Source organism: Eulemur rufifrons, chromosome 17 (genome assembly GCF_041146395.1).
Source record: "Eulemur rufifrons isolate Redbay chromosome 17, OSU_ERuf_1, whole genome shotgun sequence".
Classification (NCBI taxonomy): Eukaryota; Metazoa; Chordata; class Mammalia; order Primates; family Lemuridae; genus Eulemur; species Eulemur rufifrons.
Genome location: NC_090999.1, coordinates 27,821,428 through 27,849,195, shown reverse-complemented (window position 1 = coordinate 27,849,195; position 27,768 = coordinate 27,821,428). Strand labels below are relative to the sequence as shown.

Sequence of the window (27,768 nt, the reverse complement as noted above, 5' to 3'; positions counted from 1 at the left end):
TACCCACGTGAGTCTGTGCAGTACACAGCACTAAGCATACATGCAGTTTCTCTCAGTTGACCTCCCCACAAAGCACCCTAAACCAGCTAAAAACCTACCCTGGTTGCATTTTGGAAATGGAAATGTGATTTTAATTTTTCTACCTTATTAAGTTTTTCAGAGGCCACTCTTGATTTGTACTGGGAGTGAAGGACAGATTTTATGAACACAGAATTTTCTGCCATCTAAATTAGAGACTTGTAGGTTGAGTTTCCTAGAAAACAAACTCTGAGATGCTGAGATTTGTGTGCATAAGCTTTATTCTGGAGTTCTCTTGGGATCAACACCTATGGGAGAGTGAAGGAAGCAGGATTGTGGAGAGAGAGAAATTGGGCTGTGATGCAGTCAGAACGAAGCCTCAACCAAGCCTGCAAGAAGCTCTGGAGTTGGGGTGGACCTTCACAGTTGTTTCACCACCCCCTCCAGATAGCAGTCCTTGGATGCAGGTTGTCCCCAGGGAGGGTATATGACCTTGAGGGAAATGCCTCTCTTTGGCTGAGGGCAATTTTCAGACAGAAACTCAGCTGAGAGCTGGCAGCCAACAATACTCCCAGAAGCTGGGAGAATGAGCACCCTCCATCCAGAAGGGAGGATCTAGGTGAATCATCACAGCAGTGACTACACATCTGAGTTAATAGAGTAACTTTTCCCAATCACCTGCCTTAAAGTCACCCAAAACTAGGAAAAACGAAAGTAACTACGCTTATTTACTATCTACTATGTGCTAGGCACTTTAAGCAGTAACACTGATAGTAGAGAAACAACTAACCATCATTAAGTTCTTGTCTCTTGAGTATATATTATGTTAAACTTTACATGCCTATTACTTCATTAATCTTCACAATGTACTCTTATTATTCTCTTACGCAAGCGAGGGTACTAAAGCTAGAAAACTTAAGTGATTTGCCTAAAGTAATACAACCAGGATTTGAATTCAGACAATCTGCTCAAAAGTCCTCACTCTTAACCTCTATATACCACCTATCTATATTATATTTATTATATTGTTTTATTCTTACAAAAACACTGTGAAGTGTAGGTCTCATTATTATCCCCATTATACAGTGAGGAAAAGGGGCATCAGGGAGGTTAAGTAACTTTCAGGAGGCCACATGTTATTATAATTCAAATGAAGCTCTATCTGATTCCCAAGCCCTTACTCTCTCTCTCTCTTGCCCTTGCATGGATTGTAGGGAGTCCATTAAAAGTCCATAAATATTCACTTGGTTTATGAGTCCTTGGAGAGTAGTTTTTATTTAGCCTCATGAATTTGTGAAAGTCCATGAAATATTTTTTTTTTGGAATTACAATGTGTTTCAATAAAGGGACCTGCAGCTAGTTTGTGAGGCCAAAGAGTCTTCATGGACATCTCCATTTTCCAATGTTTTCATGCAAGGCTATTCAGAGCAATTAAGCAATTTCTATTTATAGTAGTTCAGGTAATTCTAGAATTAGTTCCATAGTCAAGGCAGGGACCATGACTAATCACCTCTGTAGCCACCCAGCAACAGCCACATGTTAGTTCTCATATACCTTTGTTGCAGTATGAGTGAATATATGAACTTCATGGAGACCAGCAGCTCCCAGGATTGAACTATCAAGGATCTCTCTCACTATTTTACCTTACAGAGCCCTTCTCCTCTTAATAAATGCATATTTTATAAGTACTGCTTTATTTTCCCATCATTAAAACTAAAAGCATACAGATTCCACTAAAACTTGCAATAAGCAATACGTAGTCAATACGAAAAAACTGAATTGATAAAACGATCCTGCCAACAGTAAAGAAAAGTGGCATTTTTTTTTGTTAACCCATGTGACCACGTGGGTAACTGATTTCTGTTGTGGCTTTCGAGATTACTACCTCTGATATTCCTAGGTCCAAGGCCCTCAAGTTGGGAACCACTGAGAGCTAAGGGATAAACCCAAATAGTCCTTGAGGTGTTTGTTCCAAGCAAAACCAGAAATGTAAAATCTTCACTTCAGCACAAGCTCAGGAGCAGCTCTTTCTTATGAAATGAAAATCTTTCCGAAGAGGAGAAAGGAAGGATGGTGCTCGCAGATAGAAACCGTATGCATTGAGTCAGGTAAATTGCTTCTGAGCTTTGAGTGCCCAAACTCTCCATGCATTTGCGCTGAGTGAGCGGCTATTTGTGCCAAAGAAGAGACTGTGAAGTGAAAACACTTGATCCCACACAGAAGTGTTCATTGTACTGAGACTCTACCCTTGAAAGAAAACCCATTGTCTATCTCCTGGCAATCTAAATCTTATAATATATGGAAGGGTCTCTTTCTTTAGAACTTACAAAGCTTTCTTTCTCCATTCTTTCCCTTGGAAAATTAGCAGACAGAACAGTCCCTGCACGCCGGGAGGCCCCATCAGAGGGCTGGCTGTGCTCACATTCTGTCTCCTCCTTGCAAGGTTTGTGACTCATTCTGAAACCCTGGCTTGAGGCGAACAATGAGCCTGAGGACGCAGTGCATTTTATGAACTCTAAACACCATTTTTCTTGTAGTTTATGTGATCGTATTTTAATTGAAAATGGATTTTTAACGGGTTTCCTTGCCACTACAAAAAAAGGGCTGCTGTTGCCATGATCAAAGGAAACGGATGGTGTCTTTTGCTCTGATTTGAAAGCATTGCTTTTTGTTAAACAAATAACACAAAACTAAGCTAAACTAACAACCTTCTGGGCATGGGAATAAGGTGAGCTATGCCCTGTGTACTTCTGAGGGCTGGAATTTTTTTCCCTTGGGAAACTTAAAGCAGCTAGTGTGGTTAGGATGAAGGGGAGGGTTGGTCAGCCCCTGTGCCTGGTATTTCCGGTAAGTCAGCATCTCTTGTGTTTGTATCTGTGGCTCCCAAAACATGTCTGTACTCAAGGCTGTGGCTGAATTTTGAACAACTCTGGACTACATTTGAATATTCCATCAAAGATATCATCCCCTGGGTGTGTGAGAGGCGGGGGATGGTGATCCTTTTAGTAACCTCAAGGGATTATTATAGTTTCTAATTTTACAATTGGGAAAAACTGATACTCAAAGTGTTTGCATAATTTATGCATTACCATAATTTTATAAATAAAATACATTACTCTTGTCAGGATCAGAACTCAAGTTTCTCTTTTAACACCAATCCAATTGTGTTTGTTGGTTTTTAAAATAAATCTTAGCAAAGGCCATGTCTGTTTCTGAACACCATTGTGTCCTCAGCACAGAGAATAACATTTACCTCATGAGTTGTTTTATGCATATTTGCTGAGCAGATATCTGTATCAGACTACAAATGGAGCATCAACGTGATTTGAGCAGAGAATCTGGGAAAGTCAAGGAGAGAGGGGTTTCTTCCTTTCTTGAAGCCACAAGGGGAAGAATTCAGATTAATGATATGTTTAGTCATGCCTCTAATTATTTTCTGTTTTACATCTAAACAGTTGCAGTAATTTTGTTCTGAAAGTACATAGTGTAGAACATAGGAAGACGTAGGATTTTAGCTCTATTCAGGACAGCCCAGGTGGCCTAAAATCTCCAGAATTGCTTTTAGGGCACTATTTTGCAGATAATTCATACTACAATTCTTTTTCTGAGTGCAATTTTAGGGGAAAAAACTATTTTAAAATACTAGCTGTTTTTATCAGGCATAAATCAGATATGTTGTTTCACAGAGATAGCTTTAGCAAAAAATGATAAGAATTGTTTATGGACACTATCATGTATGGATACACTTGTCCATCTGAGGTTATTTTGAAGTCCCTACCATTGTTTAAATCTATAAATGCAAAGTCTTTGCCTTTTATCACTGAATGCTTTGGTGCATGAGATGCCAACCTTTCAGGCAAGAGTTTCTTTTTATTCTGTCTTTCTCTTCTTTATATTTCCAAGTGAAATGTCCAAACTTTCAGAAATGACCAGACTGACAGGAAATCATGTTTTAAAATCTGTCAGACTTGATTTTAATTAGTTGGTCTTGAGTGACTCAGTTGTTCAGAGGAAGAAACACCTGTGACCATTGTAAGATTTCTTTGAAGTAGCTGGCGCCAGAGAAAGAAAGACGAGCAGAGTTGAAAGAGATAAGTAAAGAGGCTTTATTGGGGCGCTCCCGGGTGGGGTAACGAGTCCCTGAGAGAGGGACCCGGGTGAGCCTCACGGGACCCATGGGACCCAGAGAAGCCGCGCCGCCCAGAAGTCTGAGTGGGTTTATATAGATTTTTAGGGCTGGGGGATGGGAGTTTTTTCGGCCAGGAGATGTCGGTGCGAGGAGTGACGAATTTCTTTGTTTCAGCTTTGGGGTGGGTATTGAGGGACAGGAGGAGCCGCCTCTTTTTTCATTAGGGAAGGGAGGGGTGCCTGCCACCAGCCTTACATTCCAGCCTTTTAGTGATAATAGGGCGCTGCAGTCTTTCTGGCTACTTCCTGCTTTTAAGGGGTGTAGTGGGGGGCTATGGGCCAGAGTCGGCTGGTGGAGGGGTGACTGGAAGAGGAGAGTAGGGGTGAAGAAGCATCTGGTTTACTGCTACTCTGGATAATTTCTGCAGGCGGCGTTGGAGAAACTGAGCCAGAGAAGTCAGTTGTCTCTGCAGGGAAGTTAGTGACGTGGACGACGTGGTTTCCAGGGATAGCTGTAGGCGATCTGTAAAGTCTTGGGCAGAAATAACACTGTGGCCCAGGGAGCCTCCCGCAATCCCTGAGGCTGCGATGGAGGAGACCAAGTTGAGACCTATCATGACCGGCAAGAAGATGGCTTGTTTTGAGCAGGGTCCCGGGAGAAGCTACTCGAATTCAGACTCACCATATAGAGTTAATTGAGGGACGACTATGACAGAGAAATAAGGACCCGGGGTGGATGTATTGATGCAGCGGGCAAGTGTTCTGTTGTATCAGAAGAACTGTCCCGGAGCAGAAGAGGTGGTCATGGTCATAGTATGGTTAGTGAGACAGCGTCCATGAAGTTGTAGGTTGGGGTCAGTGAGGGTGGTGAGAAAGTATATGTGATCTGCATAAGGTGGCCTGTGGGCTCAGGTTCCCATAGGGGAACTCGAGTGAGTGGAGTGGAGCATGAGGGACCCAATGAGGGAGTCGTTTAGGGGTAAGAAAAGTTTAGGGGAACAGCGGCCTGTAGGGAGTCACTGAAGGGAGGCACAGAGGAAACAGTGGGAGACATTACAGATTATTTTAGAGGAGTTTTAAGAAGGCAAGGGTATGTTGAATATTTAGCCAGGAGGCAAGAGGGGGATGTTTAGGGCGGGAGGAAAGTTGTCCTGCTAGAGTTTGCTCTGCTTCTAGCATATTGATAGATATTTGAACCTGTGTCTGGTGGGCCAGGACATATTCACGGCTGATGTGAATAGTCGCTGAAGGGTAATAGTCGTGTATTTTTCAGTATACTTTTCCTGTGACTTTAATTTTCCAACGCTGGTCTCAAGGGTCAAGGATATCTGTTTGAGAGATATCTGAGTCGGTCTCTGGAGGCTGAGGTAGGTATCTGTCTGCGTGAGCCCGGAGAAGTTGCCTGAGGAGGGCGAGATATGGGAGATAGGAGGCCAAAGGTGGGGGCTGGGCTGGAAGATGGTGGTTAATGAGAAAAGGCTGGCTGTACATGAGTTCGAAACGGCTAAGGTAGGTAGGATGTCGGGGGGCTGCCCTGATCCGGGTGAGAGCTAAGGGTAAAAGGTCAAGCCATGATTGGCACGTCTCAATAATGAGTTTGGTGAGGTGGTCTTTGATTAGTCTGTTAGCCCTTTCAACCTTTCCTGAGGACTGAGGCCTGCAGGGAATATGAAGTTTTCACTCGACATTGAGAGCCTCACAGACCTGATGAACAACCTTAGAAACAAAAGCAGGGCCACTGTCAGACTGAATGGAGGAAGGAAGGCCGAAGCGTGGGATAATTTCAGTAATGAGAGCGGAGGCAGCAACAGCAGCAGTTTCATTGGCAGTGGGAAAGGCTTCAACCCATCCCGTAGAGGTATTTACCAGTGTTAAAAGATATTTGAAATGCCTGTGAGGTGGCATATGGGTGAAATCTACCTGCCAGTCTTGTCCAGGGAGGTGACCACGCATCTGGTGGGTGGATACAGGGGGTTTGAAACCTCCTTGAGGGTTAACAGAGGAACAGATGTCACAGTTTGAGCAAACAGTTTTGATGAGAGAATATAGGGCAGGGTGTGAAAATAGAGGCTGTAAGAGGTGGAAGAGGCCCTTAGTGCCAATATGAAGTGAAGAGTGGCTAATTGTGTGGGTAAATGAAGGGCCTCGAGGAGATGGGAGATAAGGGTGGCGTTAATAACAGGGGAGCCCTTGCTGGAGAGAAAGCCCCGTTCTCTCCATATGGCAGCATGGCAGTGAGCTATCATAAACACATATTTGGAGTCTGTGTAAATATTTACACTCCTGCCTCGGGCTAGGTGTAAGGCTCAAGTGAGAGCAATGAGTTCTGCCTTTTGGGAGGTGGTACCCTCCGGAAGTTGGGAGGCTTGTATTACCTGAGAGGCAGAGACAATGGCATAGGCCGCCTGGCATTTGCTGTCCTCACCTGTGACAGAGCTGCCATCAACAAAGAAAGTTAAGTCCGCTGTAGGAAGTGGCTTATCTGACAGATCAGGTCTAGAGGTAGTGGAGGCTTCAACCATTTCTGAGCAGGAGTGTGAGGACAGGGTTAGGTAGGGAATGGGGAGCAGAGTGGCAGGGTTTAGAGTTGGGGACTGTGATAAAGTAATGGTGGGATTTTTAATAAACAAGAGATGGAATTCCTGTAGTCTAGACGGAGTGAGGAGGGCTAAAGAGCGGTGAGTTAGAAGGTCCTGTAAGTGGTGGGTGGAGAAGACATGTAAGTTCTGTCTCAGGGAGAGTTTTAGGGCCTCCTTGGTGAAAGCAGTGGCCACTGCTAAGGCGCAGAGGCAGGGTGGCCAGCCACGGACCGTGGTGTCCAGCTGTTTGGATAAGTAGGCCACTGGGGTGGAAATGGGAGTAGGTCCCAGAGGTTGGGTGAGGACGCCAAGGGCCAGGCCCTGGCGCTCATCCGTGTAAAGGTTAAAGGGTTTTTCAGGATGAGGGAGTCTTAGAGGGGATGTTTGTAGGAGAGAGTTGCGAAGTTTTAGGAATGTGCTGCAGACAGCCTGAGGGTTTAACAGAGGGCCAGTGGAGGCATCATGTGCTGCCTCATAGAGGGGTTTGGCAAGGAGAGAAAAGTTGGGGACCCAGTGTCGGAAGAAACCAATGAACCTGAGGAAGGATAGAATTTGTTCAGCAGTGGTGGGAGACTAGATGTTGTAAAGAGTCTGCTGGCGATCAACAGTGAGATGTCAGGAAGTGGGGGTGAGACTAAGTCCAAGGTATGTGACAGTAGGCTTAGACAGCTGTACTGGAGGCCTGTCACTGACATAGTAGCAACATTTCTCCTGAAAGAAGATGTAGATCCCTCCTTTTTTGGCTGTCAGTAGATTTAGAATCAAAATACTTTTGCGGTTTCATTAAGAGTAAACCAGTATTTTAAGAATACCTTGTGGTTTTAACTAAACCTTTTTTCTTTAATTATAGCTGACTCAACCATACACAAAATTCTTTCGTAAATTCCTTCCATGAACTCCATCACAGCCTATACAGACCATCTATGACATACTTGGGCTTTCTTTTTTGTCCTAAATTTCTTCTTTCTCAAATAACCAGCCATTCTGTTCCAGGACAAAAAGTCACTACACAAGATCTTTCTCCACACAAATTATTTTCCCGCTGATTTTTTTTTAACAAAAATACATTTCCATGTTCATAGTCTTTCTATGTCTCTTTTTTACCTTACTAGTTACCTTCTATCTTGGTTTTATTTTTCCCTCCAAATCCAGGCTTTGAATCCATTTTTAAACAACCTCTGAATTAAAAAAAATTACACATATAATTTCTTTAATGTAAACTTGGGGTCTACCAGTTTAGACAGGAGAGGGTATGTAGGGCTTGGTAAGGCGGGAGAAGCTGTGGGCGGAGCTGAGGAATCTGGAGAGAGCGAGAGCGAGGAAGAATGGTGGAGGCTCCAGAGGAAAAATGGAGGGTGGTATCCAGCTTGGTTAGTAGGTCCCTTCCCAATAGTGGAGCAGGATAGGAGGGCATGATAAGGAAGGAATGGGTGATGGGACGGTCATCTATTAGACAAGTTAGGGGACCGGTGGTGGGGGGTCGAGAGGGATTGCCGTCAATAACCACGACCAACACCTGGGAAGGATAAGTAGGGCCTGAAAAGGAAGGCAGGACAGAGTAGGTAGCCTCCATGTCAACCAGAAAGGACACTGCCTTACCCGCTACCTTGATTGTTACCCTGGGCTCCGAGAGGGTTATTGGGGTTGCCAAGTCAGGGCCTCTTCAGTCTTCGACAGCCAGACCCAAAGCTGCCATCGGCAGGTCTAGGGATGGAATGACTGACCCTCCAGACTTCTGTCCCAAGGGACAGTCACTTTTCCAGTGTCCCTCTTGACCACAGCCGGGCAAGGCGTCGTGGGTGGAAGTGGCTGTGGGCACCACTTGGCCCAGTGGCCTTCCTTACCGCACTTGAAGTAGGTGCCTGGCGGAACGCGGCTGGTCGCCTTAGACGAGGTTGATGGCTTCTCGGGTCTCCCCGGCCTCAGGACTGCAAGGCGTGGGCCTGCAGGTGTGCCTTTTGGCAGACACGGGCCTCCCTTTAGGTCTCTGCCTGTTCATCTTGGGGATTGAAGACTTTAAATGCCATATTCACCAGATCTCGGATAGGGGTCTGAGGGCCCTCCTCTGCCTTTTTTGAGTTTCTTTCTGATGTCAGGGGAGGACTGAGTAATAAAGTGAGTTGTGAGGACAGCAGTCCCCACGGGGGAAGTAGGCTCTAGGCAGGTATATTGGATAAGGGGGTCTGTAAGGCAGCTGAGAAAGACTGCAGGGTTTTTGTCTGCCTGTTGAGTGATTTCCCTGAGCTTAGGCACTATCAATCTGAGAAAGGTCAGAAAGGGAGAAGGGAGCATGTACGCGTACAAGCCCTTCGGCACTGGCCACCTCCCGTAACGGACAGAGGAGGGGCTGGTCTGAGGGGTTTGCGTGGGAGCGAGTGTGCTGGCCGACTGGAGACGTTGGCAGCAAGCAGCTGGGCAGTGTGGGAGGATGGGTGGGTGCCTGTGGGTATGGTGGAGGTCGAGTGAAGGGGGAGGGCCAAGGGAGTCGGGTGGATCAGAGAAAGCAGAAGGGGCGTCTGAAGAGACATCCAGTGGAGAGTTAGAGGGAGAAGAGGAGGAGGCGGGTGGGGGATCCAGCATAAGGAGGACCTGTGCGGGGTGGCAGGTCAGACAGAGAGAAGGACGGGAGCGCAAACAGAAAAAGGCTTGGACATATGGGATCTCCGACTATTTGCCATTCCTGTGACAGAAGTTATTAAGGTCTTGCAGAATATTGAAACTGAAAGTTCCATTTTCAGGCCATTGGGAGTCATTGTCCAATTTATACATTGGCCAGGCAGTGTTGCAGTAAAGAATGAGGCACTTGGGCCAGATGCCTAAATCCAGGGCCTTCAGATTGGCCAGCAGACACCCCAGGGGCATCTCACGGGGAATTTTGGTCACCCATGTCACCTCAACCCGGATGGGAAACAGCCAGGAACAGTATCCTTGGCTACAGAGGCAGCAAAAGCCTGGGGGGACCTCTCCGCCCCAGACTAGTGTGCCGGCACAGAAAGGGGTGAGCGGAATTCAGGCATCCCCGAATAGCCTCAGCCCCTGGAATGGGGGAGCCCCCGACGTAGGCCCATGGTTTAACGGATAGGGAACAGTTTCCCGGAAGGAATGGAGGCTCCTGGGGGATCCGGGTTGGGATAACATGGGGTGACTCACCCAGGCCGAGGTCATCAATCAGGGACTGGAAGGCAGTCAGCGGAGGTCCCAGTCCGGAAAGTGAGAGTTCTCAGAAGAGGGTGGTGCAGCCAAAGCCCCAGAGTAGCTGGTGCAGCCAAACGCCCCTCCCAGGTTTCAGTACCAAATGTAAGGTTTCTTTGAAGTAGCCGGCACCAGAGAAAGAAAGACGAGCAGAGTGGAAAGGGATAAGTAAAGAGGCTTTATTGGGGCGCTCCCAGGTGGGGTAACGAGTCCCTGAGAGAGGGACCCGGGTGAGCCTCACGGGACCCACGGGACCCAGAGAAGCCGCGCCGCCCAGAAGTCTGAGTGGGTTTATATAGATTTTTAGGGCTGGGGGATGGGAGTTTCTTCGGCCAGGAGATGTTGGTGCGAGGAGTGAGGAATATCTTTGTTTCAGCTTTGGGGCGGGTATTGAGGGACAGGAGGAGCCGCCTCTTTTTTCATTAGGGAAGGGAGGGGTGCCTACCACCAGCCTTACAACCATCATTTAAAATTTTGCAGATCAATGAAGTCTCCATTTCTCAGGTTGGGCTTGGGACAGGAAGTTATAAGACATTGACATTTTCATAGTAATCTTTACCCTCAACTGCATTAGAACATTCTGTAAAAATTAATGAATTTATTTTGTAAATCCTATTTCATTCAATAAAAGAAACAGTTCATTGAACATTAAATGCATTCAAATCAAATTTACTAAAAGACACAACTGTTTTATTATCTACAATTTTTCATCTATAACTGTAAAATAAAACAGTTTATAGGAGCTAGAGAAGTAACATGTATAAAATGCATTTGTTATAAAAGTATTATTTATGTATACATATATTTACACATTCACACACAAATGTACTTGCATATGAATTTGACATGCATTTATAATAAATTTTTAATAAATTCAATTCCAATTAAATAACTAACAACTTATAATAGATTAAAGAAATGATTAATTAAATACATTTAATTTTAATACATTTTACTCATATAAAGATGATAATTACTGCCATTATTATCACTAACACAGAATCTCATGACACACTATGTGTACTGCGGAGAAAAGCACTTTACAAATTGACTGGTCAATTTGAAAATTTCCAGATGAGACCTGCCAAGTACAGAAAAATTAAAATTCTTCAAGTTAATTTTAAAAAAAGTTTTTATTCAGCAAAATAGCAGTGAGTTCACAAACAAAAATCTGTGGCAGTAGCCACAGTGAGGACGACTAAGCAGCATTTCCCTATGTTACTGCATACATTTCTATCCAACCAGTAGACCTTTTCTTTCTAGTGTGAAACCTGTTCATTTATTCAACATATATTTATTGAGTCTATGCCTGGCCCTGTGCTAAGCATTGGGGGTACAACAGCGAGAACACAGATAGTCCTTGTCCTCAAAGAGCTTATAGTCCAGTTGGGACACAGACATCGATCAAAGACATAAATACAATTACAATTCTGACTAGTGTTTTGAATAATTGACATTTAAACTTTTTGTGTGGTGGCCAAGTGAGAGGGCAGGGAAGGTAAGGCATTCTAGATAAAATAAAAGAAAACAAATAACAACAACAAAACCAGAAAGTTCTCTGAAGAAAACTTGGCTGGTCAAGATGGGCAAGACTGACAATATGACTAGAATTCAGTGAGAGGGACATTGACAAGAGATGAAGCTGGACGAACCTCTAGTGGCCACTGTTCAGAGGCCAATAGGCCAGTTAAGGATTTTACCTTTATCCTAAAAGTATTGGGAGGTAATTGAAGCATTCTAAGCAGGAGATTGACATGAATTAATAATAAGTCAAGGTCAGCACATTGGGGGTTACCGAACTCGATAGTATGACCTACAAAAGAATGCCTCAGCACTTCCAACTCTGAAATCTTTTGCTTTAAATCTTTTCAAAACCAGTTTTTAAAGCAAGCACATCAGAAGATCTCTGGCTCTCACATGTCTCTACTCCCATTGCTTCATCGGAGGAGGGAGGTTTCTGACTTCTGTAGACTTTCCTGTTTCTCTTCTAGGAAGCCTACAATCTGTCTGACAATGCCTTTCCTCAGCAGAGCTTCACAGTCCAGAGAGGAGCTTTGAGGCTTTATACACCAAGCTTGGGCCCTGATAATTCTTTCACCAACTGAATTTAGAAAGCCACAACTATGTGCCCTTCCAAGGTACTTCCCCCAAAGCCTCATTGCCAATCTTGTCTGACAACACCAGGAGCTTGTTCCCCACTTTTCTGTCTTTGGAATTGTGAAAGTTGGAAAGAAATCCTGCAGGCTTATTTTTACATCCCAACTGTATTATGCCTGGGTGTTGGTCCTCAGCTCTGGGAATCCCCTGCTATTGTCCTTTGAGAATCTGTAGGCAGAGAAGTGACAGGCTGTCACACAATGGATGTACTCTTTTTAGCACTGTACATGTACTAATTGAATCCTCATTATTATGCCCATTTTATAGATGGTGAAACTGAGGCTTAGAGTGATAACTAACTTGCTTATAATAAATGATGGAGCTAAGATGTGAATGGAAACAGTCTTGCTTTATAAGTGACAGTATTGCTATGATTTTTTAAAAATTTTCAATGGCACCTAGTGAGGTCTTGGAAATGAAATTTAAATCCACACTATAAATCCAGCATCTAATGAAAAGAGACAGATAAAAAGGGAGGGCATTTTTTACAGTATCTGTATAATCTGTATAATCACATCTTTCTATACTGAAGTAGACCATTCTATAAATAGATTTTAAAATATTAATATACAAATTCAAAGGGAATTTAATTATCTCTTCAGATTGCATAGCTCTACTTAGAAGTGTTTTCCTTCATGTTTCTAGTGAATGATATTCAAATTTCCACTAGCAACGGCTTGGCTATGAAGAAAGGTAGGGGTAATATGAGTGAATGAAGGCTTTTTTAGACTCTCATAGCAATCTGAGAAGTTTCATAGGGAGACAATGAGTTCTTTATTTATATGTGAAGAAAATACAAGTTTCAGTGTAATTAAATGGAAGACTTTGGATGAAATCACAACCAGATTCGTCTTTGTACAGGAAAATTTAAAAAACTTCTTTAATTGAATAAAATCAATGAAGAACCTTTAATTGCATATAGAATGAAGCTCAGACTCTACAGCATGCCAAAGGACGGACTGAACAAACTGGCCAAAACACCTTTCCTGCTCCTCCCTTACTCCAGTGGGTCCTCCAGCACCTCCACAGCCCCTACTCTCTGGCCACCTTGTCCTTCCTAATTGTGTCATCTCTTTCATGCCCATACTCTTTTACATGTGCTGATGCCTTTTTATGTGATGCCTTCTTTTACCTTCTTTGGAATGGCTTCCTTCTCCTTCTTTGCCCAAAGAATGCCTTGTATGACCAAGTTCAAATGTCCCCTGTTTTGTGAAGTGTCCCTTAAATTTCTTCCAAGTAAAGTGAATTATTTTATCTACTTTGTTCCCGTAGAATCCTATGCCCACCTCTATTTTGCTATATCATATTGTCATGATGGGTTTAATGTCTATTTTGCTTGTAGACTTTGAGACATCTGAGCTCAGGATTTCTAGCTCAACATTTGTGTTCAAAAATGTGTTGTTTTCCTTTTGGTCCTAGGGATTGTGGTGGGTACAAGGAATACATTTATGACTATGATATGATTTTGGTTTTTTTGGGGTTTTTTTTGAAGAGCACATAGGCACGGAAATGTATAATCTCAATGTTGTATATTATGTACAGTCACGAAACTATACTTAAGGAATATAAAGTGTGAAAAAAAGTTTCTTCACCCAGATTTGGATGGAAGGGAGTAAGACAATTTCTGGTCCAATTCGTGAAGAGTAGGCAGAAATTACTCAGACCAAGAAGGGTACTGGAGGAAGGGATGATATTTCATAGAGGGAAGGCCTGAAAAAATACAGAAGCATGAAATTTCTGGGTGTGTTCGGGGGAAAATATGAGCCTTTCAGTATTACTGGAGAACAAATTAGCAGATAGGAAGTAGCAATAAATGAAGCTGAAGAGAAGAATCTGTGGCAGCTGATATAGGGGAGACATGGAGGGACTCATACACACTGCTGATGAGCTGGATATATCTTGAAGGTGAGAGAAGAGTTTGCTGTTGTCCATAGAGAGAAGTAATGCTTAGATGCATTTGAGAAAGATTATTCTGACCATAATGTAGCAAAAGCACAAAAAGGAGTATGGGGGCAAGACTGTGGCCACATCTCTCCAAAAGACACGAGGAAGGTCTGAACCCTAAGCATTGCTCTAGGGAGCTACAATTAATACACCATTTTCCACAGGTGTGTGATACATCTTTGTTGAATGGATGGATGGATGGATACGTGGATGGATGAATGGATAGATGATTTAAAGAAATTAATCAGTTTATGTTTGCTATGATCTGAATGCTTGTGCCCCCCCACCACCACCTTCCAAATTCCCATGTTGAACTCCTTTTCTTTTTTTCTTTCTTTCTTTTTATACCTTCCACTAGTTGAATCCCTTCCATGAAATCCTAACCCCTAAGGTGATGGTATGAAAGGTGAGGGCTTTGGGTGGTGATTATATTATGAGGACAGAGTCCCCATGAATGAAATTAGTGCCCTTATAAAAGAGGCCTGAGGGAGCTCGTTCACCCCTCCACCATGTGAGGACACAATGAAAAGGCTCCGTCTATGAATTAGGAAACAAGCCCTCACAAGGCATGGAATCTGCCAGCACCTTGATCTTGGACTTCCCAGCCTCCAAAACTGTGAGAAGTAAATTTCTGTGTTTATAAGCTGCCCAGGTTATGGTATTTTGTTACAGCAGTGCTGGACCGACTAAGATAGTCTTATACTCTGAAAATTGTTACATTGGTGCTATTTTATTACCATCGAAGCCACTTTTCAACTCATTCTATTTATCTGTCCAACACTAAGCATAATCAGAAACTTGTCAATTAGCTGTAAATCATACATCCTCAATGATCCTATGGCCCCCAAGAGGGCAAAAATTGGTTCTTAAGAAAGCAAATTAAAAAAATTCTTTTTCTGTAAAGCACAGACACACAAACAGTATAAGAACATATACATAAACAGATATGCAATCTATCAGTAGTATTAAAATTTCATGGAGGAAGAGGGCAAGTAGGGAAAAAAGTATTCAAAAAGGCTCCTTTGGGAACAATAATGCAAAAAGTTTAAGATATGCTACTCCAAATAATTGTTGTAACTTCAGTAGCATTTGCTGGTTTTAATCCAGTATAGTGAGTCTTTTTGTTTATCATAATTCTACTTAAGACTGTCTATTTGAGATTTAACTTGGTGTTATTGCTTCTTTTGTCTTTGGCATCATATTGACTTTAGAAAAATATGCCTGAACAGAAAATAGAAATATTCCCATGACTCAGAGGAATGATATTTTAAATGTAATACTCATATTTCATCTAAGGACTACAAGCTATTCCAAAAGAATGTGTCATCAATCCTCAAAGCAATCTATTTTATGGGAAAACAGACAAGAGCACTCTTGTGTTCTCCTAACCTCTCTCCGTGGGGATAACAACCAGTTGTTCTAAATTCAGGTCTAGGAATTTTAATCTTAGAGTAGTAGAGGGCATCTGAGGAGTTGCTTCCGTGACAGTTCTAGTTCTAAGATAGGAATTTAGTTGCTCAGGAGCCTCCCATCACCTCGTACCCAAGAGATCTGACAAACAAGCTATTCACTTAAGGCTAATACAGCATCAGTACTGACCTCAACGTCACTCTTATCTCCTCCACTTCTCACCTCTCAAGGTGCATGTGTCTGTCAAAAAAAGCATTGTTTCCAGGAAATGCACTAGTTGTGGTCCTCTTTCCACCACCTTCTCTAAAATGCTCAGGTGACGTTGCATTCACAGCAGAGCTGCTGCATCTGCACCAGCAAGGCCAGAAGAGAAAGTAACAGACTTCAACCTTGAGTGGCTGCACAAGCATAACCACAGCATCTGTCTTTCTAACAAATTTGAATACACTTGTGTCTGTGCTTCAGGGATCCAGATTTTTCAATTTAAGATAGAATTTTCTTCTGAAACTATTGTTGTGGAGAGTAAATTTCCCCACATGCTAGTCTATTTTCTGAAGTAATTGGGCCTTTTAGATCCATATTATACTCTTTTAGAAGCAACTGGATGATCCTCTATCAGGATGATGTATATACTAAAAATGCATATACTGGAAAGTATGGATCAGGATTTTTAAGGTATTACCCATGGGATTAGTGTAGTCCAAGGCAATTGACCCATTTTTGCCTGGATGGGTTGGTTTTCTTTAGACGATATGTTCTTTGAGGTATGGTGAAATGCACATGTATTGTACTTCCTGCTTCAAGCCCATTCAACTCTTTTAAGTTTACAGAAGGAACATAACTTCCTTCTTTCCTTGATTTTCATGACACCACAGGGTGTCCCAAAAGTCTCCATACAAAGGAAAAATTTTGTAAAATTTTGTGATGAATGTTTTGTAAATAAAGGTACATTTGGCTACAAGTTCCCATTTTCCATGTGTATGGTGACTTTTGGGACACCCTGTGTATGCTGCTGATTTTCCTCCTGCTTCTATACATATTTCTCTTTGTCTTTTACTGAATCCACTTTCCTGCCCTTCCCTGAAAGGCTGCTGATCTTCAAACTTTCTCTTCTCTTCTCCCTCCACAAAATTTCTTGTTCACTCTCACAGCTTCAACTGTTCACTGTATGTGATGGCTTCTGACTGGCTCTCGGTCCTGAATGCCAGACCTGTACGTAACTTCCACTTACAATCTCATTTCATGTGTCCCAAAGTCACCTCAAAATCAACATGTCTAAGACTGAACTTATCACCTCTGCTGGAAAGCTTTTGCTCCTATTTGTCCAAGATTAATGAATGACATCCACCGACCTGAACACTGCTCGAAATCTAGGCATAACTCACGGCCTCTTTCCCTCTCCGTCTACACCCAATTCCACATCCAGTGTCCTCTTGTCTCCTCAGACCCTTTCAGGTACATCCACTGCCACTACTGCAATTCAGGCTGCCACTGTCTCTGGTCTGAATTACTTCAACAGACCCCTATTTCCTAGTCGTGTTCTCTCCTTTTCATTTATCTGCACCAAAGGCAAACTAATCTCTCTAAATTACAAATCTAATCACAGCATTCTCTGATTTACAGCTTTCACTTGTCATACATTTCTCAGGGCCCTCTACTGTCTGGTTCTTTCTTTCTCCAACATCTTTCAAGACTTCCTTAAATCTTTTTACACAACTTCTTTAAGGTCCTTAAACTCATCATTCTCTTTCCCCCTTTCTACTTCCCTCTTTCCTCTTGTCTTCTTATCTTCCAGGAATTTAATGTCCAGGAGTGTTTCCCTCACACTTCCTTTGTTAATACACTATCATCTCTCTGGCCTCAGTTCATTTATTCCTTTATCATGGAAACCTTCCTTCCTGCCTCACTCAAGTTGTAGTAGGTTTCACTCTGATGGGCTGTCGTATCATACATCATTATCACCATCACCTGTATGTGTCTGCCTGTATCCCCTCTCCTAAGCACACATGCACGATACTTCTGTCAATGAATGAAGAAATGGTTTTATCTCTGCCTGAAAATGCACTTCATCATCCTCCATCCCCCTTTCCTACCTTTTCCCCATCTAAATCTTCCTAATCTCTCAATATTTAGCTCAGGAATTCTTCTGAAAGGTTTCACTTGACTTCCCAGGCTAAGCTAGGTGACTCTCCTCTATGTTCTCATGGTAATGAATGATCTCTTACAGTGAAATTCAGAGTACACCAATCCTCTGCTCAAGATCCTCCCTATTTCACTCAGAGTAATCTCAAAGCCCTTACAAAGGCCCTGTTCCCATTTTTCATTATCTCTTTGACTTCGTCTTTTATTACTCTCTCCATCCTTCTTCTAAGCTTAGGCATACTGCTACTGTAGGCCCATGGCAGTAGCCAGAATGCTTTCACTAGACATCCATGTGACCAACTCCTTCAAACCTTTGCACAAATGTTCCCTTATCAATGAAGACTTTTAAACCACCATATCTTACATTTCAATCTGCACCTCTCCTCCCCATCTGCATATGCTTACTCCTCCTTTCTTTGCTCATTTTATAGCATTTATTCCCTCCTATCAAACTATATAATTTATTAATACTTATGATTGTTATTTTTTGCCTGTTTCTTCTTACTAGAATGTAAGTTCCACAAGGGCAGATACTTTTATCTATTTTGTTCACTTGAATTTTCCAGGTGCCTACAATGGTGACTGGAAATTGACAGGTGCTCAGTAAATGTGTTTGAAGGAATGAGCCCTGGTCGTTCCTATGCTACAATTTTCCTCCTTGTCCACCTGCTCACCACTACACCGTGACCTTTTTGAAGGCAGAGACTTTTGCTAGTGTGTCTATTTACAATATCTTAGCATATTTCCTGAATATAGTGGGCTTATAATAAATGCTAAGTGCATGTGTTCATCTCTGACCTCACCACCCATAGCTTTGCAAGATTTGCGATCACACTATGCCAAATCAGAATACAAATGCAAGAATGTTGTTTTCTTAATGGAGAAGCTTCATTATAAACTAACACAGTATATGAGATCCCCAAGATGAAGAGTCCAACAAGGACCAATATAGTGAATAGTTCTCCTGCAGAGTTTCTTCAAAGGTTAAGAATTCACCATTGTCCACCGGGCCTTTATTCCCCATCTGTACCTATACTTGGGACATTTATTTTCATTAGTTAGAAAATGAAAGGGAAGCCTGAGAACTGTAAAGCTTGAAAAATAATGCCTTGCCTTCTGTGACTTCTCTTTTTCTTTCCTTTCTCAGAGCTCTTCCTGCCATGATGCAGTGGGTCCGCACGCAGAAGCCAGGAGAAAGTGGCATCAATATTGTCACTGCCGATTTTGTAGAACTTGGTGATTTTATCAGCACTGTCATAAAGCTCAACTATGTCTTTGATGAAGGAGAAGCCAACACTTGATAGCACTATTTGGAGTGTCCATGAATAGGATAGAGAAGACTCATCATTTTAGGCATATTATCTGTAAACACTCTGATCTTCCTATTCCACTGAGTCTCGGAAGGGATTAGGGCTGATAGTGGTTGGGAAAAGGGGGAAACCATTTCTTCAGTGATTATAATCATAGTCTATATTACTATAAATATTTCATTTCCCATTTGATGAGCAAAATCTACTTCTAGTGTTAGGGATAAAAAAGATAAGTGAATTTTGTTTTTCAAAATTAGTCTTTGTAATGTATGAGTGTTTACTTGATTGCATTCTCTAGTTTCAACCTAGGGCTCCTGCGCTGTCTGTATCCTCTAACCTTTTCACTCCCTCTTTCGCTCGCTCTTTTTGCTCTTTTTAATCAGATGCTATATGAGACTCAAAACAATTGAATGCCTGGCGTTCCGTGTATTAAATTGTTGTACTGAAATTTATTTGTTTTGTGGGACTTGGTATAATATTCTGTAGTCATCTGCAACTGGGCAATCATAGCTTAACTTTTGTTCATAGAAAATCTGCATCAAATCAGTTTTCCTGTATCAGTAATATTGGAGGCCATAATCAGTGATTTTTGTGTCATATGAAAATAATAGTATATCATAGTATTTCTATTTAAGGCAGCTATAAATATAAACACTTTTTTGAAAGAACTATGAGTGCCAACTTCATAGTGAAAAATGTTTAGAGATGAGGGAGATGGATAACATTATAATTCAGTGATCTCTTAAATAATATTGCCCTGCAAGTGCCCAGTAAATTACAAGGTGTAACAAGTATTTTAAAATCAGGAACTTTGAAAAGAATTCTTACAAAAGCCCTCTTAGCAATTCTCTTGATTAAAAAAAAAAAGGAAGGAAAAAAAGAAACAAATGGAAGACTGTGTAAGCTTTCCTACCAAATTGGGATTTCCAAATATGTAATTCTAAATCCCAGATTTTGAGGAACATTTCTCAAGAAGCTTCAATTCAAGTCTTCAACTTGAAGGGAGGAAAGAGGATGAGTAGGAGAAGGAGTTAGAGCAATGTTTTTGAAACTATGTCCATGAATTACAAGGATCCGTGAAATGCCTTTAGGAAATTCTTGAAATATGTGTGGTCTAGGCAGATTTGTTTAAAATTGGCACTGACTCACCACTTCTGGGTTTCATCCTACCTCAGGGATGAGATTAGGGCAGAGACAAAAGTTTCACACACAGTTTCTGTGGCCTAACATTTGATAGTTCGGGTCTACATGGAAGAACGATGATAACACAGTTTGAGTGCTGCTTCCCTTTTGGTGTCTTTGTGATATTTGGCAACTCTAAGAAAAATCTTTAAAAGAGCACAATAACCGTTACCTATATGCCTCACAGGAATATTGTGAGGCATTTATTTAAAAAAAAGCATAAAATTTGCCCAACTTCTTCCAATTATGAATGATTTATTTTCGTATTTAGAAATAATCACACTTCAATAGTTTCCTGGGACAATAGAGTCCATGCCAAGTAGAGTTATAAAGAAATAAAAGCATGCCCTCATCTTTTAATTAATTTAAATGTAGCACATATGGCTTAATCTCTTAAACCTAGATAAGGGAGTTGACTTCAAGATTATAAATACTCATTATCAGAAAATAGTACTTATTAGCAACTGCAGGGAGAGAATAGAAATTGTTTATACTGAAGAATGTCTATGAGGTGTGTGTAGGTACCCGTGGTAGACTAAATACCATGCATATACACACAACAAGTACGTTTAAACACTATAGTTGTGTGTATACATCTTGCCATCCACAATATACCAACATATACCCATTTCTGTGCAGACAGACAGGAATATACACAAACACACACAAATATGGACAGACACAGTATATTGATAATATTAAATAATTAAATTTTAAGACTGAAAACCTTAATAATGTATGTGAAAATTATTTACAAACTATAGTTCTTTTCTAATTTCACTTTCTCTCTTGTTGCAGTTTTATTATCTATCTATTGGCTCTTCATGTGCAACTGAATATGAATCATTTTTAAAGCTTATGGATTATTGAAATTTATGTCCTGTAAATTTGCTTTTAGGGCAGACTCTCCCTCTAACTAGCTATCCATTTTTCATCCTTCAGGAGGATCTTTAGCCAAGCACACTTGCAATGACACAAGGATTTAGCTTATATAAATATGACAGAAAACAGATTTTTCAATATATTAAAGAAAAAAATAAATAAAATATAGAGGTAACTATGTTGTATTTTCTTGAACTTAGATGATTTCTTATAAAGTTTGCTTAGAATTAACTTTGTCCTATTTGTCATTTGAGTGCTGGTAAAAACAAACAGGATGAAGCTTTGGACTAATTGTGCAGTTTCTTAGCTGGGGAAAGTTTTTTATTGCTATTAATGATATGCACCCAGAAACCTTGTTAGACAAAAGGTACTTTCATCTCAATGCTATGGTTTCCATGTGGACATACAGTGCCTATGTAGCAGGCACTCAGAGTATATGGACTTGCCTTAATTTTTAAAGGAGGGAAGAGGTAGAAGTGAACCGTGGGTCCTCCAGCTAGAGGGAGAGTTTACCAGGAGGGATTCCTTGGAAAGGGGAATGGAGAGAAGGTGCCTTTGGCTGTCTGGAGCACACTTAGGGAGCAGGCTGTGGGCTTTCAAGAAATGAGAAATGGTGATTTGCAATCAAAACTTACCTCAGCCCATGCTCCTTTGTCTTAGCTGGGCATTGTCTTTTCAGAGAGCTGGAGCACAAGGACTACAAATAGGCCCCAAGATGACAGTAGGTACATCTTGATGCACTTTTTGTTTTGCTTATTTCTTAAGACTTTATTTCACAAGTCCTGCAAGGCCAAAAAAAAAAAAAAACAACAACCCCAGAAATAAAATCCAACCTTTACCCAGTCTACAGCAGGAAATCAACATAATGGGTGGGAAAATATGCAAAGAGCATCATTTTTAAGTTTGCTTTCCTGTCTGTAATTTGAAGGACCACTATAGTGAATCCTTCTCCCATCATTATCATTTATATCTCCCTTATCACTACACAAATCGTGTGAATGTAGAGAATGAGGAGGAAGTTTTTATAAGCCTTAGGATATTCTATTTGATGACCTCAATATTCACTTTCAGCCATACTGGGAAAACTCACTTTTCATGGAGTGCCACCTCTAATGAATGTATTAGAGCATAAAGTGTTTGGCATGTAAGCACCTGTGTATATACACACGCACACAGTATACACACACACCATATGCACATTTCATACACATACATTATTGAAGTTGAAACTGCACTCTCATCAATCTGAATCTATTGCCATTTTAACTCTTAAAATCAATATCTCCTATGCTAGTAGGCATAAACATGATTCAAATATTTTAACATTTAAGAGGAGAAAAATTACTAGAAAACTGATGAAAAATAAGACCATCAGAAACAAGAAATGCCTGGCAGTAATAGTTTAACTACATTGTCAATTATACTTCAAGCTAGAGAATCTAAGATGGACTTGAATAGAAATTACAAACACACACACATCTTCACTTAAAGTTGTTTTAAGTTCTTTCAGGTTCTCAGATGTTTTTAGCCAGAGCTATCTGTTCAGGTTCTTCCCTGTAAGAATTCCAGACTAGAAAGTTGGAAGGCTCAGGAAATGCACGTTTCCACGAGCTTTTCAGTTCTACAGTTTTACAGATCCAATGACACAATCTTCTAACCTTTGGTCACTCAAACAAACAGAAGCTCCATAGGAAGAGTGCTCACATTTTGAATTGCTAATAGAAAATAATGCACAGTGTCCCTCAGGATATGCTAAACAAGGTTTTTAAAAGCATTTTATTTTACAGCACTTTAGTCTTTTCAACTAGATTTCAGTGACATCATGGTGTAAATGCTATATTTGCCATAACTTATTGGTGGCTCCTGTGTTATATATAGTTTTAATGCTCTAAATTGTTTTCCCAATGACAACAATAAAATGTTCTGTAGAATTTGTAAAACATGTTGATTGAATCTGTTTAAAATTGTGTAATTTTTATTTCACTTGTGGTACTATTTTGTAGATAGTTCTAAATGTATATTTGTATGAGTCAAAATGTGTGATTTTATGTGGTATGTGTGTGTAAGTATATTGTATCTTATGAAAAAATCAAACTTATCCTAAAAAAAAAAAAGGGGGCACATTATGACCAGCCTTAATTTATTGCCATTTTTTGCTATTATTTTTGCAATTGGGATTTAAAATTTCAACAAATTATGTTTTCATTAAAAATGGCTTTTTTAATTTTATGAGGAATGTCCTTTAAAACTTATATGAGTTCCCACAAGCAAATTGTCCAGCTTGTGGAGCACCCCATGCTTTTCAAAATGATCAAACATCAACTAATTTTTTAACTTCATCATCATATAAATAAAGTTTCACATTCACTTCTATCAGCAACAGAACCAGTGCATCTCTAAAGTTGTTCTTCCCCACATGGAACCCATTTTGCTTTAATGACATGTTTTCCATGAAAAATGATTTCTCCAAACCATTACTTTTTAAAAATTAGATCTTCTCAAGGAAGATGAATAAATAGCCTTGGCGCTATAAGAGCCATTAAAGGCCTATCAGCATTAGATGGTTCCAACATGGTTCCCTTCTCAAAGAACAAGCATGTAACACTCTTACACTTTTCCTATCTGCCCTATATGTAGTCTAGCAATAGAAAATTCATGACTAATTTGAGGATCTACATATGTGGTCATGCTAGAAGCAAAAACTCTGTAACCTCCTTCGGGCTTGACATCTGAGTATAGAATATTATTAATCTCATTTCCTTTTCTTCTCCATCCTCAATTATTCCTTTTCAATATTTAAGGCTGCTGAGTAAACTATAGGATACCCAGTGAAATTCAAATTTCAGATAAACAATGAATTTTTTAATATATTTCCCATATATTTTATCAGACATACTAAAAAAAAAAAGTTGTTGCTCTGAAATTCAAATTTAACTACATTTGTCTTGTATTAATATTTTTCCCTAAATCTAGCAACCTTATGCACAAATACCTTTCTATCTTTTTCAGCTGGGCTTCCTATAAAGGGTGAGATCTATTTCCCTCAATATCCCCATATTAAGACACCTCATGAAAATATTATCATTCATGAAGGAAAATATTGGTCCATGCCAGGTCCCTCAAATGGGTAATGAAGGACCGACTCAAATACAGATGGAATAATCAAGCAAATATCTTCATAATATTAGTGTCATCACATTCAAAATTCACCTTCACTTGCCTGTTGTAAGGCCCAGAGTCTCTCCATTAATCCCTCAAGTATCATTCCTTAGTAATTGGAACAACCCAAGAAACACCCACATATTTAAAATGCTCCTGGAAAGTGATAGCACCTTTCAATTTAGTGCCAGGATCTCTTTTAAAATTCAATTTATTTTTCTTTCAGAGAAGTAATAAACTAATCCACTATTCCCCCCATTAACACCTTACCACAAATTATTTTTACCAGGTTAAAACTGGTCATCTATGGAATGGTAGAAAATTTGACATAGGGAGGAACTCTCTTCACTCCTGGAAGAAGAGATAAGAGTCTGAGGTACAGACACAGCCCTGTCAATTTCTCTTCAGAACATTGAGGTGGGAGTTGGGCCACAGGTGGGGAATAGAATGTGACCCTAACACCTAGCAGGTGGCAGAGATTTGACGAAGCAAATTATAATGACCAGCACTTTTTTTAGGAATTAAAAACCCACGAAGTTCAGAATAAGAACAGTGAGATGGACGGCTAATTTCTAGAACAGTTTGCAGAGAATAGAACTATGTTGGAATTCCTAAAATCAAGTTTTCAAATATTGTTTTCAACAGTGAATTCTTGACAGAATCTGAACGTGAATGTGATTTTGAAACATTTTTGTAGCTACCTTCTCTCTTGAAATTCCTATAAATGGTACAGAAAACCCAAGTCCCTTAATATAACATTTCTGTCTCATAACTCCTGCTTGCACAAATTTGTGTTAATTTGCTTCATTTCTAAAGGATGGGAATTTGCAGAGCTGGTGACATTTCCTTCATTAGACATTAGAAATTCACCAGAGGGCGACAGATCTGTGCCTTTTCTTTTTAGGATCTGGTCTTTGATACTTTAATAAATGTGGTGTAACGAAAATCCAGGCCTACAGTCTGTATAGCAAATGTGAATTTTTTTGATAAGATTGTGTTCTTAATGTAAAAACAGTTTCTTTGTATTCAGTGAAATGCCTAATAAAGTCCTGGTACCAATTATCTTTATTTTTTTAAATTTCATACTCATCGGTGCTTCATTATTAGCTCAAAAGTGGATCTCTTAAATAGGACATGACTCAGAGCATCAGAAAATATATTTCTTTTTAAAAATATGAATCATCATATTAGGATTTCCTCCATAAAAAAATATTCTCCACCAATAAAGGCAATGTCGTGAGTGTTTTAATTATATAAAAGGTTGGTATCTCAGCTGTAAAATACACTTAGCTTCTGAGGATATCACAAAGGCCAGTCAACATAGCAGTATATAGTACATTAACATCATAAAACATCATCTCTAAGTTTAAAGCTTAGGGTAAAGGAAATCTATTTTTGCTGAGCCTACACTGAACGTAATACATGAGACATTATTTCGAAGTAGAATTGCCTTTGTATTTCACCAAAGAAACTCTACCTGTTGGGGTTTAAATCATGCGTTAAAACAAAATTTAAGCATTGCAATTGTATTATGAAGACAGTCCAGTAAATAAATATGGTCCAAGATTACCTTTTGGGTTGAACTTGGACATAAATCCCCAAAAAGGCACTGCTTACTATATACACTAGTAGGTTCGTGACATCGGAGGATTTCTATTTATAAAGCTCTACATTCAGAATGTAGTACGTGTCTGCAAATACTTCACATAATTATATCTGTGTGTCCTTAACATAACGTTGCTATAACTTCATCAGAGCTGTGATTCATTTATTTTGTCATTCAAACCTTTTCCTCCTGTGGGGCAGGCTCCCCGCTAAGCACTACAAAACATTTCTGAAAACTTCCTTAGAAAAATGGGCAAACATCATCTTTGGTAGTTTCTCCCTCAGACTAACAGGTGGCACTATTTTGTCCCTTAAACAAGCAAACAAGCATTCATTCTCAATGATCTTTTCAAAGTAATATCCCACATAGTAAAAATTCTTTGAACCCAGTTATTCCTGAAGGCCTGAGAAGAAAGGGAAAATTTCTGAAATAAGTATAATTGGCAATAGGTTGGTCATGGCCACAGTTAACGAAGAGTAGATTTCTGCTCTTTCCCTGACACAAACTTTGCTACCACATACAGGGCACTGTGTGCAGGCCAGCTGCCACTTTCTCTCTATAGCTCTAAAACAGCAAAAACAGAGGCTCCATCCCTTCTCCTTTCTCCCTTCACCCCCAGGCTTCAGATGAAACTGATTTTGCTCCACAGGAGGGACTGACAGCACACTGATATTTTAAAAAGTGGACTTCTACATCTCAGGTAAGCCAACTGCATAAAGAAAAGAAGTATTGTCTCCCCACAAGGTAAAGATGGTGATGCTTCCTAGGTCAAAGAAATAAAAACATCATCTGGAATGGAAGGAGGTATTTCTTTTTAGGCAGAAAGAAATACTATATCATGATAGAAGGTTTCAACATTGGCTCTCCGCATGTGGTTCAATGTATATCCTTAGCAATAAGTCATAATAATGACTGCAATGGAATTAAATAGCAAGAAGTGAACCTGAATGTCATGGGACACGGCCATGATATTCAGTCTTCAGTCCTGTCGATAGAAATATCTCTGGAAACATCTGCAGCTATTAGGCAAAAGCAAACCACATTAAATTCTAGGAAGTAAGATTTAGTCCGTAAGTGACAGGGAGAGGCGAGTGTTGGAGAACACCAATGCTTGCAGTTCCCAAGAGTCCTTGGCAGAACTCTTATTCTCTATTCACACTTATTTCCTCATGGGAACATGTACGCTTGACCTCCTGGGGTTATACTGAGAAACAATTAAGGAAAAGCCTTTTGCTGCAACACAACCACTCGAACATTATTAAATTATACTTTTGTTTTGAAAAACAACAGTGTGCCTGTAGACTGCTTTCTGTATTGGCATGGAGATAAGGCAGAAAATATTAATTTAAGAGCAATAATCCTTTTCTCATTGGACAATAAGAACAATAGTCTTTGATTTGAGCATTGAAGGTAAGAGGCATATCTTAGCTATTTTTGCATTCCCAGGGCATGGCAGATATTAAAACATATTTGGAAACAATGACATGAAATTGTGGCTGGTTGTGACCAAATCAAACAGTAGACGGGTGTTTGATAAGCACACACATGTTAAGTAGTGGTGGTGGTTCAAAAAAGTATAAGGCAATATCCTTCACTTCTTATATCCCTTAAAGGAATATCGAGAACATGAGGAGAAGTTAGGGAAAAATACACCTCATGGCGTTCTCTCCAAATGTAGAAAGACCCAGTCTCTTCACTTTAAAGTCAATTCTAAATCTTTGTGAAGAATATTCACCCAGAGAACTTGGCTTATGATGCATCTATTTAAAAAGAGCTGAGAATGGGTGGAGGAGAAGATTACATTTTGAGCTTCAATAAAATCTCCTGTTACATTTTCTGGGCCATCATCTCTTTGTAGATATAGGTAGGGTTACATGAATATGTTAAATAAAATGCCATGACTCCTGCTCTCACACAAGACCCCTGCTCACCCACTCTTTTGGAAGACTCTCCCCTTCCCCACACTTTTCTGAGTCTCCAGAAAATGTTTCCTGTATGCTTATTTATTTATTTATTTATTAGAGACAGAGTCTCGCTCTGTTGCCCGGGCTAGAGTGCC

At 40.4% G+C, this 27,768-nt stretch overlaps 1 protein-coding gene across 1 annotated transcript in view; it reads left to right on the top strand.

Moving 5' to 3' along the window:
- PLCXD3 (phosphatidylinositol specific phospholipase C X domain containing 3) overlaps nucleotides 1-18,871 on the top strand; it is a 144,635-nt gene extending 125,764 nt beyond the window's left edge. The window contains exon 3 of the mRNA XM_069492670.1: nucleotides 18,718-18,871. Within this exon, the coding sequence (XP_069348771.1) occupies nucleotides 18,718-18,871 (154 nt within the window). The remainder of the gene's footprint in view (nucleotides 1-18,717) is intronic.
- The last annotated feature ends 8,897 nt before the right edge of the window (nucleotides 18,872-27,768 follow it).